The sequence below is a fragment of the Rhineura floridana genome, chromosome 7 (assembly GCF_030035675.1).
Source record: "Rhineura floridana isolate rRhiFlo1 chromosome 7, rRhiFlo1.hap2, whole genome shotgun sequence".
Taxonomy (NCBI): Eukaryota; Metazoa; Chordata; class Lepidosauria; order Squamata; family Rhineuridae; genus Rhineura; species Rhineura floridana.
The window spans coordinates 4,873,984-4,894,469 of record NC_084486.1 but is presented as its reverse complement, the minus strand read 5'-3'; the positions used below and the strand labels follow the sequence as shown (position 1 = coordinate 4,894,469).

Genomic DNA, 20,486 nt, shown 5'->3' with positions numbered 1-20,486 from the left:
TTGAGATCTCAAGCTTCCAGTCCAGGGCTAGTGTGCTTAGTAGCTCACTCTACTTTCACTCTTTTGTAAGTCTCTCAGAAAGAGTTTGATGAAATGGTGTCATTTGTTCAGCTTGTGTTTTAGTTTCTTCACCAAACGTACTCATTTGTCCTCCTGCCCTTTCCCCATCAATCCCAGTCCCATCCTTACCCAACAACAGCTTGTCTGTCTTAGATAATTAGGCAGTATCCCTTCCTTTATTCCCCGCCTCCAGTTTTTTTGGATTTGCTTTTCAGTTTGGGTTTACATTTTATTTAGAGCTGTTGTCTGCATCTGCCTTTATTAGTACTTGTGAGGGGGTGTCAGTAAGTCCTGTGAGTAAATTGTACAGAGTCCAGTCCAGTGTACCAGTCACTGTACAAGCAGCAAACGTGCAGTGTTATTTGTTTGTTTGTTTGTTTGTTTTAAAAAGAGTCCAAATGTCATGCACCTATGTGAAAGAACAAGAAAGTTATGGCCATTTTAATTTCAGAATGTTAGTCGATGGGAGATATATTTTTTTCCAGATTGCCACCTGGATCCAGCAGACGGGTTGGGCCAAGTCCAGATCATCCCAGGTTGCTGCAGATCTGAATTTCACAAGTGGGTGCTGGGAATCTTGCTGTTTTCATACACCACACCTTATTCAGCTTAGATCTTAAATGCAATGGCTACAAAGAACCCAGTTTCTGCAGAGCCAATGGAAGAAATATAACATGTGCAAGCTGTACAAGTCTCTTGGGAGAAGTGGAATGGTGAAATTTAATAAAGGATAATTCTTAGACAGAAGAAGGGGAGCCAGTTCAGATGACAAAGCATAATCCAACTTAATTAGAAAGGAAAGAGGAATACTGAACCAGAGAAACACAGATTATTAAAATGTGCAATTCCCATCTGTACCTGTTGAGATCATAAACAATCAATTAGCAAGTTGCATGCTGAACCTTTCAATTCCCAGGGCTACCAATCCCAGACATGGGACATATAACTTCAGCATTCCAAGGCTGTAATACTTTAGTGAGTTTGTGTCAAATGGCACCTACACAAAAAAATTGCAACACAGATGAAGAGGAAAAGTCCAAATAAGACAATTGTCTCAGATACAGAGCATTAAATTGGCATGCCATCCAGTGTCTGGTTCACGGCAGGCCCAAAAGAAGCCTTATCCCCCCTTTACCCCCCGCCTCACTGAGAGAATATACAGACTTCTTCAGAGCAAGGCATTGTGGCCATGTTTCACTTTCCTACTACAGACAGAGGTTCTATTTAAACAGGTTTTAAGTGAGCCTGTGCCCTCCTACCAATGTTGCCATGGCCCATTGGTTTGCTCCCTGTGGGCCCAATCTGAGTACTTCCCAAAGTCAAGCCATGTGGAAGTTACTGTTCCTGTTTCTCTCACTGCACTCAGTGTAATGTTTTTGTATAGCATTGTTTCATCTTGATGAAAATATGTTGTCACAAGTTTTGGGAATGGTAACGTGTTCATTTTTGTCAAAGCTTCAGTGCTTAATTTTCTTTACATGTTCATTATTCACAATGTATTTCATTCAATTATTTTGTTGCATTTTGTATTCAAAATTGTATTTGTATTTTGTATTGTAAAAAAGTAAGGATTAGGGTTCCTGTTGTGGGCTGCTCCCTTATTTTGGGGTAAGAGCAAATCCAGATAAGATGGAAGTGCTGTTGTGAGTAGGAAGGATTCTAATCTGGATGGAGAGTTTGTGTTCTCCCAGAAGTATCAGCTGTGAATCTTGGAGTTACTCCTAATCCAGTGTTATTTATGGAGTTTCAGGTGATCTCTGTGTTCTACCTGCAACTCTAGCTTTCATTGGTTGGCCAGCTATATTCAAAGAAAGTGGACCTTGTACAGTGGTTACATCCAAACCTGATCTTTATAATTCTCTCTGTGTGCCTGCCTCACTGAAACCTCTCTCAAATGTGTTCCAAATTTAGTGCAGTATCAACAATGATTGGCGAGAAAGGACTTTGGCTTGAAGAGGTATAATCTTCTTCGTCACGTATCCAATTTAGAAGACAACCAGTTTCAAGTGTCTGGTGTTCGTAGCTGTTTTGCAGAAAGATATTACTGTATGAAACACCTTGCTGTCATAAGAACATAAGAACATAAGAAGAGCCTGCTGGATCAGGCCAGTGGCCCATCTAGTCCAGCATCCTGTTCTCACAGTGGCCAACCAGGTGCCTGGGGGAAGCCCACAAGCAGGACCCGAGTGCAAGAACACTCTCCCCTCCTGAGGCTTCCAGCAACTGGTTTTCAGAAGCATGCTGCCTCTGACTAGGGTGGCACAGCACAGCCATCACGGCTAGTAGCCATTGATAGCCCTGTCCTCCATGAATTTGTCTAACCTTCTTTTAAGGCCATCCAAGCTGGTGGCCATTACTGCATCTTGTGGGAGCAAATTCCATAGTTTGACTATGCGCTGAGTAAAGAAGTACTTCCTTTTGTCTGTCCTGAATCTTCCAACATTCAGCTTCTTTGAATGCCCACGAGTTCTAGTATTATGAGAGAGGGAGAAAAACTTTTCTCTATCCACTTTCTCAATGCCATGCATAATTTTATACACTTCCATCATGTCTCCTCTGACCCGCCTTTTCTCTAAACTAAAAAGCCCTAAATGCTGCAACCTTTCCTCATAAGGGAGTCGCTCCCCTTGATCATTCTGGTTGCCCTCTTCTGAACCTTTTCCAACTCTATAATATCCTTTTTGAGATGAGGCAACCAGAACTGTACACAGTATTCCAAATGCGGCCGTACCATAGATTTATACAACAGCATTATGGTATTGGCTGTTTTATTTTCAATACCTTTCCTAATTATTGCTAGCATGGAATTTGCCTTTTTCACAGCTGCCGCACACGGGGCCGACATTTTCATCGTGCTGTCCGCTACAACCCCGAGGTCTCTCTCCTGGTTGGACACCGCCAGTTCAGACCCCATGAGCGTATATGTGAAATTAAGATTTTTTGCTCCAATATGCATAATTTTACACTTGTTTATATTGAATTGCATTTGCCATTTTTCTGCCCATTCACTCAGTTTGGAGAGGTCTTTTTGGAGCTCCTCGCAATCCCTTTTTGTTTTAACAACCCTGAACAATTTAGTGTCATCAGCAAACTTGGCCACTTCACTGCTCACTCCTAATTCTAGGTCATTAATGAACAAGTTGAAAAGTACAGGTCCCAATACTGATCCTTGAGGGACTCCACTTTCTACAGCCCTCCATTGGGAGAACTGTCCGCTTATTCCTACTGTCTGCTTTCTGCTTCTTAACCAATTCCTTATCCACAAGAGGACCTCTCCTCTTATTCCATGACTGCTAAGCTTCCTCAGAAGTCTTTGGTGAGGTACCTTGTCAAATGCTTTTTGAAAGTCTAAGTACACTATGTCCACCGGATCACCTCTATCTATATGCTTGTTGACACTCTCAAAGAATTCTAATAGGTTACTGAGACAGGACTTTCCCTTGCAGAAGCCATGCTGGCTCTGCTTCAGCAAAGCTTGTTCTTCTATGTGCTTAGTTAATCTAGCTTTAATCATACTTCCTATCAGTTTTCCAGGGACAGAAGTTAAGCTAACTGGCCTGTAATTTCCGGGATCCCCTCTGGATCCCTTTTTGAAGATTGGCGTTACATTTGCCACTTTCCAGTCCTCAGGCACGGAGGAGGACCTGAGGGACAAGTTACATATTTTAGTTAGCAGATCAGCAATTTCACATTTGAGTTCTTTGAGAACTCTCGGGTGGATGCCATCCGGACCTGGTGATTTGTCAGTTTTTATATTGTCTATTAAGCTTAGAACTTCCTCTCTCATTACCACTATTTGTCTCAGTTCCTCAGAATCCTTTCCTGCAAATGTTAGTTCAGGTTCAGGGATCTGCCCTACATCTTCCACTGTGAAGACAGATGCAAAGAATTCATTTAGCTTCTCTGCAATCTCCTTATCGTTCTTTAGTACACCTTTGACTCCCTTATCATCCAAGGGTCCAATCGCCTCCCTAGATGGTCTCCTGCTTTGAATGTATTTATAGAATTTTTTGTTGTTGGTTTTTATGTTCTTAGCAATGTGCTCCTCAAATTCTTTTTTAGCATCCCTTATTGTCTTCTTGCATTTCTTTTGCCAGAGTTTGTGTTCTTTTTTATTTTCTTCATTTGGACAAGACTTCCATTTTCTGAAGGAAGACTTTTTGCCTCTGAGAGCTTCCTTGACTTTGCTCCTCCCAGAGCAGAAGAAAGTGGTGTTAAGAACCCCAAGGCTTTTGGCCTTGCAGGACTTTAATGTCCATGCCAAGGTCCCCTTTTCAGGAGCACCTCAAGACTTCATAGCCACCTCATCAGTTGGATGACACCAATTAGTTTAGTTTGGGACCGAGGCAGTTTTGGTATCCCCTGTGCAGGGCTTCTGCCAGAAATGGATGGTGGGATTGGTATTCTACTGATTCACCTGGACCTCTGAACAGCTTTCAGGACCATTGAAAGCTTCTGGATCTATTTTAGTCTTCATTTATGTAGATTAGGCTTGAGAGGCAAAGTTGTGCTGGGTATTTCTGCTCTATGACACAGCTGTTGACGGTGCTGAGGAGGTACAAGGCAGAGGACATTTTCTGCAGCAGGCCTACACTTTTTTGATTGTTTGCTGACTTGAAGTGGGATTATACCCTTGGTCTCATTTTGCTGTTGGCTTTTATTATATTTTAGTAATTTGGGGTGGGCCATCTGTTTTATTAGTTGCTGTTTTATTAGTGGATGGATTCCAATGATTCATGGATAGCTATGGAATGACATATTAGGAGATACAATTTAATCAGTTATGTTTATTTCTGAAAAGAAAAATGGATATCAGAAATGTTGGAAATATTTTTTGCTGTATTGTTCTTTTTCTATGTTGTTTATTTTCCTCCTGCATTTATAATTTAAACTTTCAATAATAATAATAATAAAACATCATACAACTCAGAAAAATATATGATCTCCAGTTAATACCAAGACGTAGTAGCATTTGAGTAAAACAGACTTTTGAAAAACTGAAACATTTTTTTAAAGCAGCATTTATAAGCCTGTCTCTAAGCAGTGTCAAAATCTCTGCCTCTATCTGATCCAGTTGTTGAGTACTCTGGCAGCAATTTTGCTTTCCAAACTGTTTTTAAAGGTTTAACTAGGGAATTATCATTGTTAGCTCCATATTCTCTAAGAAAGGCCTCAGCTGTTGAATTCGCCAGAGGTGATTAAAAAGCCCTCTGTGCACTGCCATCATCAGGATATCCAGTGAAAATGCCAGATGCAGGAAAAAGCATAGCTCCATCCAGAACAGGTTCTCCACATACCCAGAGCATATCCATATGGTGCAGACTAAGTTGCCCTCCTGAGCACTTGACCATGAAAAGGATGCTGCTGCTTTTTCTTTTAAGCAACTTCTTTGAGCTAAGGGAAAACTTGGGTGGGCAGAGCTAGGCAGCTCAAGTGTGTGCAGAGAGTTTCGAGCACTAGTATTACAAGTGCTCCAGACCTCATCAATGCTTAAATAAAAATTCAGAAATGTTCTTATACTGAAAACTTGTGTTTTTTTAACTTGAAGTTGTAAGGTGACAAATTAAGAAGACTATTTAAAAAATAATAGGTCTGTAGACCTGGTCTTTGTGGTCTAGCCCCACCCCACCCCATTCTGATTACAGACCTGCATTTCTTCCACTCTTCAATAGAATGACCATATGTCCATTCTGTATTGGAAGGGCTGTCACAGGATAACACTTTGTTTGAAGGTGTGGTCCATTTTAAAGATACTTAAGAAGATCGGGTAGTTGTCCTTGAAGTTGTCTATCAGCACTTGGCACCTGGGCAGCAGATTGAGCCTGCACATAGGCCAGTTTTCCCCACTATGGTGAGATGCATTTTCTTTCTATTTAAATTATAGCTTTTATTTCTAAATTTGTATGTATACATATGTGCAAATTTTATGCAAATCTAGGTCCTCTTTTTGCGTGATGCATTTCCTCTTTTTTGGCAATGCAACAGTTACTCAGCTCCATTGTGCCTTGTACACTACTGTTGCAACCCCAGTTGAGGTGTCCAGTGTGGCACTTTCCCACACTCTGCAGAATTGATTTCAATATGTGTGCCTGATTATGTGGACAGAACTCTTGCAATGATTCAACTAGCTTCTTGCTCTCTTGACCCCTGCCTATCATGGCTGGTGAAGCCAGTAAGGAGGGATTTACCAGATCAGTCCAGGTTAGGTGCCTCCTGCCTTTTAACCAGGTGGCATTAATCCCATTCCTGAAGATCTCATGGTTTGTGTACTGTCCAGTTGCAAACATTCCTTTCTTGGAAAATGTGGTGGAGAATGGTGTCTGAGCAGCTGCAGGAGTTCCTGGAGGATACAAATTACTTGGACCTTGGGAAGACACAGATACTGTGAGTTGGTGGTTCCCTTATCTGGGAGATTTTCCAGTTGCCTGTTCTGGATGTGGTTACAGTCTATGAAAGAGCAGGTTCAGAGTTTACCTATTCTCTGATCCATCTTTGTCACTGGATGCTTGGATAGCTTCAGTAGCTATGTGCCATTTACCAATCCATACACCAACCACAGCTTGCACAAGGACAGTCTGGCTACAGTGATTCATGCACTGATCTCAATAATCGATTATTGCAATATGCTCTATATGGGGCTACCCTTGGTCTGGAGCTGGTGCAAAATGCATAGCAAGTCTGTTAATGGGGACAATCACCAGCGCATAATTCCAGTGCTCAAAAGATTGCACTGGCTCCCACAACAACTTGGGTTCAGGACACCTCAAGGACAGCCTGATCCCAATCCATGCCTGAGGGCATCACTGTTAGTAGTCTCCCATGGCTTGCTGCACAGCTTGTGTCCACCAGGAGCTCTTCTTTCAATATTGTAACCCCAATTTTTTGGAACTCCCTTCCTGAAGACTTTTAGTCTAGAATTTTAATTGAAACCTGATTTTGTACTTTTAACTAATTTGTATTTCTTCTGTATTGAGTTCCTTGTACAATTGCAGACAATTGTAGAGAAGTTGATAAGCAATAGATAAGTTGTCTAAATAAATATCTACCCTATTCCTCAAAGTTAGCCAGGGGAAGATACAACACTAAACAATGAGAGATTGTTAGGTATAAAGCAATTGTGGGACTTTGTTGGTGACAGATATAGGCCATCTCAGTGCCCAAGTCCTGATGTTCCAGGATAACTCACCTTATGAACAGCAGGTTGCATGCTCAGTGGTACTTGCTGCTGGTGCTTCAGCAGAAAGGGGATCATCTGCTGCTGCTTCAAAGGCTGCCTTCTAGACCTTTCACACAAACGTATACAGGTACACTAGGGGGAAGTAATGTTATCTGAACACTTTTAATTTTCCTGGTATCCACTTTTGTACTGCATCCTGCAGGTATTGTGTCCTAATTGCCTGCTTTACATCCTCTGAGGAAGCCTTTTAAAGGCTACCCACCCTTCTTACCTATTGCAATTGGTCCCTATATCCTCCAAGGATACTAAATAATGGAACCTACCCTTCTAGTCTCATCTCACTGGAGAATGGTCCATTTACCCCTTTCCTCCCCTTTCCTCCACTGCTGCAGTCCTGAGGAAAATCTGTCCTCTAAAGCTACTAAGGAAAAGTACAGATGCATCTGTGGAGGGGGAGAAATACAGAGATATCAGCCCCTTTCCCATGGCCCTTCCCCTCTTCATCCCAGTCTCCAATGTTGCTTTTGGGCTTTTTTTTTTTAATGCACTGGGAGTTTTCATGCATCTCCTAGCTGAGGCTGTGTCCACATTACGGCATTCATGCATATGTGGGCTGCTGTTTCCATGTACATGTTTGTGCACCTTTATGTGCTTTCATTTTTATGCCCCCCAGATCTATCCACACACTGTAGTGGTGTTTGTATTCCTGCTTATTTTGTTCCCCCCCCTCAGTTAGTCCATTTCCACCCACCATAAGTTCAGAAACCTGAGGTCTATTTTGGGCATTCATTCAGGTATTTGTTTATTGGTCAAGCACCTTTTAATTTTTTAATTCATGTTTTCTGATGTACCAGATTTGCACAAAGCAGCAGTATATTAAAAAAAGTGTTTGTGTTGCTTCAAGTCAGGAAACCTGAGGTCTGTTGTGGGAATGCACTGATTGTTTACCTGCTTGGACACACACACGCCTTTAAATCTTTTTGAAATACAATAGTCACAGATATGCAGTCAAAAAAAAGTGTGTTGCTCCCAGCCAAGCAAGGATTTGTAGTCGCTCCCATGAAAGGTTGCTACTTCCTTGCCTTGCCTTTCTCCTTTTTGGCCTCCTGTACCCGGCAAGGGCAAATTTTAATTTTATTTACAATATGACAAAAGAGATGCTTATGCAAAAGGGATGTTTAAAAAGAAAAGAAAATACCAGAAGCTGCATCTTTCCTGTTAGCTGATGGAAGCAAAACGGAAGTAGGGGATGGCACCACTAAAACATCACCAGAACCCGCACTGAGTTAGGGAACATTTTACATTGGATTTACTTCCCCTTTTTGTATTTTCCATGCACTAGGAAAAATTGAGGGCTGCCAGTTGGATGGGGAAAAAATGTGGACAATGCCCCAAAATTAAGGCACAAGGAGCTTCAATTTCACATAAACATGAGTTTTCCTGGTTTTAACAATTTTTATACTGTCTGACTGATATTATGTATCTTTCTGCTTCCCCCCCTTCAAACTAGTGGGAGGGGCTTAACAGAACATGCACAGGCCTTGGGTTGTAGGCTTTCCCATCTCCTCAGAAACTTCTTCACATGCCCACTTTCATAAACATCAAAAAGCAAGTCTTGGAAAACAGGAGGGAGGCAATCTTAGCCCTTTCCCTCACCTGGATGACTTTCCTCCCTCTCCTCTTGCAATGACAGCTCCTTGATCTCCAAGGGACCAGATCAGCCCTTTTTCTGTGGGTGGAGTGCCATTCAGTATACTCAAAAACCACATCCTCTGCAAATGCATCGTGTCAGGTGGGGAGGGGGAAAGACATTTGAAACCTCTGGCAATTTACACCAAAAACTGGGGCCCAAAACAATCCCCCCCCGGAAATAGAAAACTCGCAACTGATAGGTAAAATTCTGGAATAGATGTTACATCATCTGAAAGCTCCAGAAAAAAACAAGGTAGAAAAAGAAAGACAGAAGAAACTGCTGTCTAGCAGCACATTTAGTGTAGCTTTCAGAACCACTTTTTTTAAAAAAGTCAGAACACATCAAATTTAGTTCGAAGTCAAGATTATTTATTAACAAGTGTAGTTTATTTAATATACTTTGGATGAATACCGATGGGACAAATAAAGCACTTCCTATTTTATGCAAAATGTCTAGTTTTTAATCAATCCCTGATTAAAATCCATGGTAGGGCAGGGAGAGACCACTGCCTGAAATGTTGGAAACCTGCTGCCAGTCAGTATAAATAATACTGCGTTAGCTGGACCACTTACCATACTCATACAGAGTAGCTTTCTATCTTCCTATGAGGGAGCACCTATAGTTAAAGTGAATGGCAAAAACAACACTCTATCATTATAAGCCTCAAAATTCTATAGCTGATAACTTGAAACTTGACACCTATGATGAACATGACCTGATGAGGTGCATGAAAGCACCAAATTTCAAACTGATCTGCTAAACATTGCCATACACACCATTTAGTGTTGAAAATTGACACATTTACCCTCTTTTCCAGTTTTAAGAAAGCAGATCATATATTTCTTTCCAATTTTGCTGAAAACTACTGATTTACTTATCCAAACTTTTTGCAGAGGCCATTTTTTTCATTGGTTTTGTGATGCTCTGTTCAGTGATTAAAAAATTAGTAAGGTTTTCCTGCCCCATTAAAGTAAAGTAAATGTAAATGTACTGCCTTCGATTCCAACTTATGGCGACCCCATGAATAGGGTTTTCATGAGGCTGAGAGGCAGTGACTGGCCCAAGGTCACCCAGTGAGCTTTATGGCTATGTGGGGATTCGAACCGTAGTCCAACACCTTAACCACTACACCACACTGGCTCTAGTACTGGGAAAATAGTGTTGTACATGACTGAAAGTCATCTGAAGCCAAGATTTTGCCAGGGATTCAAAGTTTGCAGAGGGAGCCACCTAGCGGTTGCCATTTATAATACCTATTCCTTCAGTTATGAAATATCACATTGTAGTACAATGGCTAGATGAGGGTTTGTTTTTTTGGGGGCCCATGAATATAGTTCATAATATGAAACTGTCATGAGGAACAACACATCCCACAGCCATGTAATCTCAGAGTGACCCAGTTAGGTAGGTTATATGGAGCCATATCAATTGTGGCAATGTGCTGTGAACCATATAACCAAGTAAACAGGAAAAAAAAGTTGCCTATTCTTAACAAAATGCAAAAGTTCAGGAAAAAAGAGTTAAGGATAGGTACGAATATAAGAATTTTAATATATCAAGCAATAAAAGCAAATTTTAAATATTTATTACAAAGGCACTTATATCACCAGTTAATGAGATAAATGTATCATTTTGACAAGTACTTCTTTGGTGTTTGGCCGAATGCGTTTCAATAAGTCTTAACTCTTTTTTCCTGAACTTGTGAACCACATGCCAATAGTCAAACTATTAGACCACACTGCCTGCCAACTTTGCACTACAGCATTACAGTGCGCCTGGTGAAAGTGGAGATACAGTTTATTAACAGATTCCAATATTTTAAATCATTTTCTTTTCAAAAACTAGGGAAATTCAGTCATCAAAAAAGTAGTTAAGATATTGGTTCAAGCACCACAAAGCTGGAAAACTGGAAGGTAAGGCTGATGCTTTAACAGATGTTCCCTTGGTTAGCAATGTTCCAAATTGTGCCAATTCTGTTGGCAGATCAGCTGAGGGTTACCAATCCCGTCCTGTTCATCAAATGATTGATCTGATGACAAGGGAGGGGATGATTTGCATCCCCACAACAGCACTGCTTCTCCACTCATCCAAGAGCTTTGTTTCTGTTCTTCTTGCTGCCAGCATCAAAATCACTGGACCCTTGGGGAGCGGAACAGGCCTCAAGGCTAAGAGTTAGTCACTCCTGTCTTGCACCAACATAAACCCAATGATCTCTCATCTGCTGTAGCTAGAAGATGACGACAAGTCTGCAGCTTGGCAATCTCACTGACCTTCTTGAACTCACTGGTGCTGACTTCAGATTAGGCATGCATAGGACTGCACTGTTAATCTCTCATTTTCTCTGCCGCCACAAAAAAAGGCAGCATTGTTTTGAAGAAAGAATCTTTGATTTTTACAATACATTCTTATTTAAATAAAGAAAAAAGGCCAAATGTAAACAAAGGTTTCTCCAGGATTTGCTTCAATCACAGCACTTTCTTCGTAGGTTTCTCCCCCTACAATTCCCCTCCCACTTTATCCCTAAAATATAGATAAAGCAAGCCAATTTCAATGGTGTGAAATGGTCTTTTTCAGATCAATACAATTTGAGTCTAGACATGCAGAATAACAAAGTGGTAGAATGGGCTGCAGGTGGAGGCTGTAGGTGGAGGATGCCACTTAAAACATGCCCTACAAAAAAGCAAACTAGCCCATTAAGCAGAAAGGCACTAGCCCATTACTTTGCTGGTTTTCTATTTGTGGTGAGTTTTTTATGTATCCAAAATGTGAGCCATTCTGCCACTAAATTCTGCTGCATATCCTACCCAACTGTACTTTTAATTTATCGTGTGAAAAGAGGCCAGTCTATTTGTCATATAATTCCAGGTGTCATTGGTTTTATCATTAATGTGCAATAATTTGACAAGTTTTCAGATTGTAAATCTTTGGGCACCATTTACCAGGCATAGTGCTCACACAAGCCCTTCTGAAATGAATTGACATTATGTGAGAATTGTGTTGAGAGACTGTGAAACATGTCTCTTGTGTACATATGACATTTCAGACATATATGTATGTATGGAGAGAAAAATAGGATTAAAAATAATGCAGAGCTCTGCTTGTGGATACTTTTTTCCTAAATGTATTTTTTTATTAAACAAAGAGAAAATACATCATGCGGCAGGTATTTCTCATTGTTATGCAGCAAAACTGCCAGGCAACGTTTCCAGCTACATCAGGCTTTGTGATGGTCTCCAGTTTTGCACAGTCACTAGAGTGTCGCACCATGAATTATTAAATCAATGCTTTGTGGTAATACATAATTTCTTATCAATTATTCATGCTAATGTGCATGTAGTTTACTTAATTGTGTTATTGACGATCAAAAGTAATTTCCTGAAAATCCTCAAGGACAGAAAATTTAATCAGCATAACTACTTTTCAGATGCAATGCTGTTAAGTATTCTTAATTTGCTCAACAGTTCACTTATTTATGTACCTTTCTGGAGGAAAAATGAGTTTAATCAAACCATTAGAATGAAGAGTTAGTAGTATGCAAGGGCCAAGTTCACCTGAATGATCAGTAATTATTCTGAAATGAAACTGAGATTGCTTATATTTGGCAAACCATTTTAATGGCAGAACTTTAGGATATAAAGGGATAAGACTACAATGATGATTGGGATGATCATGAAAAGAGACAGGAATTCCTCTTCTTCCCAAGATATTTTTGTGTGTTGTTGGCAGGAAGAGCCATTCTTGTTACTCTTCAGATAAATGCTTAAGGTAACAAGTATTTGAACCAGAGAAGTTCTGGTTGATTCAAAATTGCAGAGATGCTGGATCTCTGGATCACAGCTGCAAAGATCCCTTGCTTCTGCTTTTCATTCTCTATGGGCTGGATTCAAGTTTATCAAAAGGACGGGGATAAATGTTAGCAATAGATCAAGTTTAAACAAAGAACCAACCCCCTTGTATTTCTCTTCATCATCAAGTTTGGGATGGAATGAAGGCAAGTACTAGTCCAGTATTGTGTAAAACACTGCATTTTTATGCCCATCACTAGTCTAAGGAACAGGGCTCAAAATGAGTTCTGAGCCAGAAAGATCTCTAAACACATGGCTTGAGCATTTCCAGTTATCTGTCTGACATAGAGCTATTAAGGCAAGTTGGGAGACTGTGATTCTGTGCAGCTCTGGTCCTTGGAAATTTAGTCTCCAGGAGCTTTCACACTTGTTGCATATGTTTGAGGGTGGAATCCTGTATGTAGTTACTAGAAATAGGACTGGACACATTTGTCAGTTTAGGTTTTACTGAGGTTTTTTTTGCTACTCTAGTTCACCACTGATTTCTGTATCATTTGTAATTTTTTTTGCTAAAGTCATGACAAAAATTCATCAGCATTTTAGTGCCTAGTCACCTTTTGCTATTATATTATATATATATTTGCAAGCAATGTCTCCTAATATAATGCATTTTATGTGATTTTCACTAATATATGGAATTTTATGCACACTTTCCCTTATTTTTGTTTGGAGAACAGTCTTGCAAAATTCTGTGAAGTAAGAATTTCAAAGAATAGCTGTGTTTTGGTTTGTGTATTGTTTTGAAAAATGCAAATTAAAATTGATTAACATGTGAACTGAATCTAATTTCTCCCCCATTCCTATCTGGGAGTTGGTCTGAGGAGTTTAATCAATGCATAGGATTCCACTGTTAAAAGAATTTGATTCTTGTATTGTAAGTCACCTTCATTTATCTGAAGGGCAAGGTAGCAATCCTTATGACAAATAAAATATGATATCATTGCTTCATGAATCAAACCCTTAGTTATGGACTGCTGCTGAAATGTCTTCCTTCTGCTCTGTGGATGAAATTGATGACCTCTTGTCCTCAAATTCAACAGGCACAACCTGTGTGAAGTTACAATTCAGCTATAATGTGGAGGAGGTGATGTGATGAAAAAGGGTCCCCAGTATGACTAGTGGAGCAGACAGCAAAGCAGCAATCTCCCTTCAGAAAGGAGTGATTCCATGGATCCTGTTCACCATGCAAAACAGCCCTTTTTATTGTCTAGTTGCTCCTGACTACTGACAGTGCCCTCAAATCAAAATATTATCTTAGAACTGTTGGTTGTGATCTTAATCCAAACAATATTTCTGATAGACATGTAAGCTGATAGCAATATCTGTGTTCTCCTGAGTCCCAACCTAAATGTAGGGAGGATGGTGAAATGATGGTCCCATTGAGATTACTGAGATACCTAGAAATTCAGCCCCAATGTTTTACAGAAAATTGTCACACACTTGCTCTGGACCCTGCTTCTCAGACCTGAATAAGACAGGATGTCAGTGGCACCAGCTAGTTAAAGGAAAGGCCCTCCACAGCATGTGTGGCTTCCCTTTGGCTTGGATGAGGACCAAGGGCTTTGGTTGTGTGTGTGTTATAATGTATTGTAATCTGCCTTGAGGACTTTCTTTTGAAAGGGGGCATAGAAATATTTTAAATAAACAAAGGAATCGATTAGCAATAAAATCCCTTGCATGGGCTCCCTTAAGCCTTTACAAAGACTGACCTCCATCTATATTGTTCCTTGATTCTCAAGGACTTGAAATCCCACTCTCCACTATGATAGCAGGCCTTTCTATATTTTCTGTTCTTCCAGAGAACCCAACTTAGAGCAGCAGCCCCCCTTTTTACTAGAACATGTTATTTAAATGATGCTGAGAGAACTCCTCCTACAAGGGAGTAATCTATGCAAATATTATTTTGTTTTTGTCAACTATTTTGAGGAGGACTCTGGGATCCAGTTTCACTTTAGATAGAACTAACACCAGGTAGTGCTGGAGATTCAGTGGAACCAATAACTAACCAAAGGAAATCCACGAGGAAGGGAAGATGACAATAAACGAGAGGGCCAAAGAAAGCTAGTGCTTCTAACTTGCTGAAATAGTAGACAGTTGTGAGTTTTCTCCCAGCTGCAAAATAAATCCAGATAGCTTCTGTGGGGTAGATTCCTTAGATTTGGTTTCTTAGGATGTTGAGTTCATTCTGATGTGGCATGGGGCCTCAAACACTCTTCTCATTTTCATTTTGTTCCACGGCCAAGGGAGGCTTGTTGTCCAAGGCATTTTCTGAGCCAGGCTTGGCACCCAAAGCAGGGGAGGGGCTACTGGAGGCCAGAAGGTTAGCTGACTGCAGCACAGCTTCAGAGTGCTCCCGTGCTTTCATGCGCAGGGCTGCCACACTTGCCGTGCGATTACTCTGGCAGCCATATGTGGGAAGGAAGGAGAGACCCATGTGGTCAGGAACACAGCAAGAGCATAGCGGGCTACCTGGAGGAGGAAAAACAAAATACCACCTGCCACTGGAATCATCAACAAAAGTTAGAGCAGACTGGTGCTGCAACACACATCTACAAATGTGAAAAACCAGAAAGGTTTTCCCAGAGCTCTGCCCAACTATAGGTACCTTGAAGTAGAGCTGAGGCAGGTGTTGATGGAATCACAGTTTCCAGAGTGTGCAGAAGCATTTCTAGAGCAGATCCAGAACTCCCTTCCAGGAGCATGAACATGGGGCACAGACCAAGTAAGAGACATGTGCATAACGTCTGCCAATGCTAATTTATATGTATAGATGTATCTTGGAAATTAAGATGGTGGATGGGTGCAGGCCCACCACAAAAGAGCTGGGACTTGGGCCTCTGGGCCACCTCACTGCCCACTGCTCACTGGCAGGTTCTGGGGACTTTCCAGATACATATAGAGGACATGGTGATAGCACAGCCTGGGACACTCCCATTTCTGACAGGTTATTTGGTCTCTTCAACATGGAGGCCTCAGAGCAGAAGAGGCAAGGCTAGTGTGGGCCAAAAAGGTATCCTGTGGGTTTTTTAACACTCTTATCTATTAATGAGAAAAGACACTGCATATGAATATTTTCAAATGGGGGAGTGTGGAACGTGTGGGCCTTTTTGTGCTTATTTCCTTCCTTCTGAGATGGTGAAAGAGGTTTGTAAGTGTCCTTTCTACAAGCCTCCACAGCTTCACATGCCTCAATTAAAACCCAAGGGAAGATGTCAGGAGATAACTCCTCATATGTTTTTGTTTTTTACATCAGGAGGTATGTGCAGCCAGGGAGGCTGACGAGTACTAGAGAAATGTTTAATGGGAAAAAAATGTACACGTATCAGCCCACCCTCAGCCATCTTGCAACAATAAAGTAAGCTTAACCCACTGCAGATGAAGCAGAAAAACTGAAATCTCTTTTGTTAGGGAAGAAAACTTTGAAGGAATTGGAGATTCTGAACTAGGCAAGACCTTGTGCATGCTCAGAGTGGATTGCAGAATTAATTTTTGGGTGCCACAAACAATTCCGGAGCTTTGGTAGATGGATCCATTCTACTCTGTCAAATCTTTTCAGAGCAGAATGGTTATATTCCACTCATTCCTACTCTTGGCTTGGCTTAAATGTGACACCAAGTGCGCAGAACAAACAATCAACAAAATTGACAATGCAGGGTTTCATAACTGTGCCATGTTTAAACTGAGTTCCTGGTACCATTGCCACAGATCCCTGGTAAAGACTACATGAGCACTAGTGACTCAATTTAAATGTTACACCAAGTTCATGAAACCTAGCATGTGCCTGGCATAAAATGTGCTTGCAGTCACATTTAAACCCAGCATAGCCTAAAATGTGCTCATTTTCTCCACCCTCCATAGAACCTAGGGAGATAGAGGGAAGGATTTTGCAGAGTCCAAAGTAGCCTCGAAAACTAGCAGGTCCAGCTCATCTTTTAGTGCTTATAACAGGGCATGACATGACATGGTAAATTGGCCATATTAATCAGACTTGGACAGGACCATAACGAACATATTCAGTAATATAGCATGAAGGGAAATTTAGTTATTGGGGGGGGTAAATCCCACTCTCCTTAGGCTGACCAAAGTCGGCTGAAGGTTATTTATAGAACATTCCAATAAATATTGTAGGGCAAGGCTGGAGAACATTTTTCAGCTTGCAGGTTGCATTCTTTTTTTTTCTGCCTGAGATCTGCATTCTTCATGGCCAAGCTTACACAGGTACATGCAAACAGCCAGGCCTAAACAGAAGGGAGTAGTGAGTTGTCACATACACCACACACACACACAAACATGAATTCTGTCCTTCCATCCTCCAGCTAAAATGTATTCAAGTACAGCTGGGGTGTCCAAAATTGTGCCAGTGGGCACTACAATGTCATCAGACACTCCTGTCACATCCTCTCAATTTTTTATTTTGAAACTTAAACTTTCTGGTTCTGTTGGGGCAGAGGGCTATCTGTGGGATTTTTTTGTCAGTTTTATATTTGTTTGGGAATATATGAAGATGCTTTGGCTGTTTTCTTTTAGTGTGGAAGGGTGTCTGTGAATCACCAGAGTGACTTATGATGTTCAAGAAACACAACAATAAACTAGAGCACAACACAATATAACGATAAAATAGTCAGATATTTAAAAATCAGTAACAATTAATTCATAATAAAACAAATCAGCCTGTAGAAAAGGCACTCTTTAAAACCAGTGTTATATCTGGTAGCATAAGGTCATAAATAACAGAGCCAATGTGCATTACCAATTGTCTGTCAAAATGCATCATTTTGCACATACATGGAATCTCATTTGCCATTCCCCACCCACCCCAGTTAGAAGAGAACCTCCTGAATTCCGTCGCAGTCTACCTTCGATTTCATTATCCTGAATAATTGGTTTCATCGACAAACCTCTTTACATTGGCCCCAGTACAGATAATTAGGCAGTCTATTGCTTACTCCTTCCACTGTCTATTGTTCCACAATCTGCTTCCTGTTCTTTAATCAAAGTCCAATCATCCTCTTTATCTATTTTTAAAATGTTTTTGAAGGTATTTCTATGCCACCCTTCAACAGTAAATCCAATACAAAGCATTAAAACAACAAACACGATTAAATTTAAAAATTAAAAATAACAAGAAACCAACAACTGCTACGTTCAGTTTAAAGATTTGGTAAGTCCACACATATGTTTGCTGATCCTCTCAAAGAATTCTAAAAAGTTGTTTCTTTAAAAAAAACACTAGTTGTATCACTTGGACAAGCAGAGGGGAAAAACAAAAAATCAAATTATACTTTCTAGTCAAAGCCAAAGGAAAAAGATTAACATCTTATTTACAAAAAAACACAAATTCCTGTGAAGTGATAGAATTTTATCTTTATGGACACCAATTTCTTAAAATCATTTAAATTCTTTAAATCATTTAAATAGCTTAACCGTACTGAAATGATGAGCAGGCATATCTTCTTACCTACTTTGTATCTGTTATAACGCCACAGAGTAAGAAAGCCTGATTATGTTATGAAAAGCATAAGGCCAAAATAACTGTTTCATCCCCAGAAGACAAAAAGTGCTGTTTGCATGATTGCCTTATTGTGAAACAACTAGAACGTACATCCCATTGAAAAACATCTCTTTCATTTTCCCACCTTAGCAGCAGTCACAAACTCTGAGTGTCTGTGTACAAGGGATGGTAAAATATGGCTTTAATGTTGTTATTGTGTAAAGAGGAGGTTGTTGCATTTAAAGGAATGTACGACTTGGGTAGTTTTAAAAGAGAGACAAACCATGGAGGAAAATGCTATCAATGGCTACTAGCCATTATGGCTACGTTCCACCTCTTCCGTCAGAGGCAATGTGCCTTTGAAGACCAGTTGCTGGGGATCACAAGTGGGGAGAGTACTGTTGTGCTCAGGTCCTGCTTGCGGCCTTCCCACTGTGAGAACAGGATACTGGACTATGGTGGGCCTTTGGTCTGGTCCACCAGGGCTCTTCCTTTGCATGCAACAACAGCAGGGCTTGCTTTTATTTCTATTGTCTTATTACAGTTCTGTACAAGCACACTGAACATGGCTATAAAAGGAAGGTTTCTTTTAGTTCCTAGAAGAAAACAGACTACCTCCTGTCATCGTCTGTGCAAGCCCAGGTTTAACATCTGAACAAGGCATTTGCTAAATTGTTTCAAGAACCTGCTGTCTCTTGTATTCTAAATTAAAAACACACAATTAGTTCTCCATTAGGTTACAGCAAATTCTGCAAAATTGATTTGAAACACCTACTGTTGCTATATTACATCATGCTTGAAAGGCTGAGCTTGGGCATAAATACTTAATGTAATAAATACAGTCTGAAATATTTGATCCACTTGACAGTTTAATTGATCTGCTACAGAGGGACTGACAGGAAAAATTAAATTAGTCCTGGCTCATCTCTGCCAAAAGCCCATTTTAACTGAAAGAGGTACTTGAACTACAGTTTGGTTCACAAGAGGATCCCTGTTTCACAGACACCACTGAACGGGAACAGGAGCGGGTTGGGCATAAATTTGGATTTTAAAATATATATTACCTTGCACCCTAACACAGCCTTCCCTAACCTGGTGCCCTGCAGATATTTTGGACAATTCCCACCAGCACTCAGTTAATAAGGTAATTTTTGTATAGGGATTGTATTAAAGTAAGTATGGTAAAGAGAAAGAGGAGGAGTGAATGAGTTAGAATATTGAGAAATGCTGTGTGCGATTGGTTGAGTGGATGGAGGGGTGTTTATTGAGTAGGATTATTGAGGGTGATAGGTAGAAGGGTAGGTTAGGTAGGATTATAGTGTTACGATCTGAGGGAAAAATTCCAAGTGCAACATATAAGAGTCTGTGAACATTGTACAGTAACCATGTGCTTTTGGAACTAACATATGAAGTAATCTTGTTTATATTCGTTCCACCTGTTTCATAAATAAATTCTATTTATTTTAACACACACCTGATTATTGGGCTGGCTATCATAGAGAACAAGCAGGTTGGACAAAGGGTGAATATAAGTGGATGCAGTTATTTATGGTGGCAGAAAAGTATTCGGTGGAGTGAAACAGATGCTGGTTTCAGAGGAGCAACCCATCACTGGGATCTTTCATGGCAATAAAGTATCCAGGGGCTGCGCTCTCTCTTGCCAGGGCAGTCTGAAAGCAAGAGTGGGTGGGTGGGGGAATAAACAAGATCCCTAAGTAACAACACCTTTAACCCTTAGTATGTGTGGTAAAAGTATCTCTACCTGCTCCAGGCAGTGTGTTGACAGGGGAGTTATGACATGCTGGCTGGGGCTGATGGGAACTGTGGTCCAAAATATCTGGCAGGCACCATGTTGGGGAAAGTTGCCTTAAAGTCCTCAAAGGAACTTTTATGTGGCTCCCGAAGAGCCCTACTTGCATCCCAGACAGATGACACAGCCATAACACAGCCTGCTGAGCCCCAGCTGCAGATCTCATTACCTTTGGACTGTCCCTCTTTCAAGAATCTGATGGATTTTAATAGATTTTTCTTTCTGAAAGCCTAAACATTAGAGCCCAATACTGGGTCCATCTCTAGCCCAATACTGTCTCCTCTCGGCACCAGTTCTCCATGGGTGAGCAGTCTTTCCAGCACTGCTACATGACATCACTGTAGATGCCACAGACTGAGCCTGGAGCCTGGGTTGGCAGCATCATTCGATGCTATGCCTTCCCTTGTCCT

At 40.7% G+C, this 20,486-nt stretch overlaps 2 protein-coding genes across 6 annotated transcripts in view; one reads left to right on the top strand and one right to left on the bottom strand.

The window, feature by feature from the left end:
- Positions 1-20,486, top strand: part of C7H10orf71 (chromosome 7 C10orf71 homolog) — a 51,955-nt gene that overhangs the window by 17,633 nt on the left and 13,836 nt on the right. The window contains exon 4 of one of the 4 annotated variants that reach the window (XM_061634758.1): positions 13,816-20,243. The exons of 2 other annotated variants lie outside the window; for them this stretch is intronic. In XM_061634758.1, the coding sequence (XP_061490742.1) occupies positions 13,816-13,868 (53 nt within the window). In that variant the 3' untranslated portion in view covers positions 13,869-20,243. Of the gene's footprint in view, positions 1-545; positions 13,794-13,815; positions 20,244-20,486 lie in introns of those variants that run through there. One more of the 4 variants, XM_061634756.1, reaches the window with a different exon arrangement.
- Positions 12,397-20,486, bottom strand: part of DRGX (dorsal root ganglia homeobox) — a 28,266-nt gene continuing 20,176 nt past the window's right edge. For both annotated transcript variants that reach the window (XM_061634760.1, XM_061634761.1), the window contains exon 7: positions 12,397-15,244. In XM_061634760.1, the coding sequence (XP_061490744.1) occupies positions 14,979-15,244 (266 nt within the window). In that variant the 3' untranslated portion in view covers positions 12,397-14,978. The remainder of the gene's footprint in view (positions 15,245-20,486) is intronic.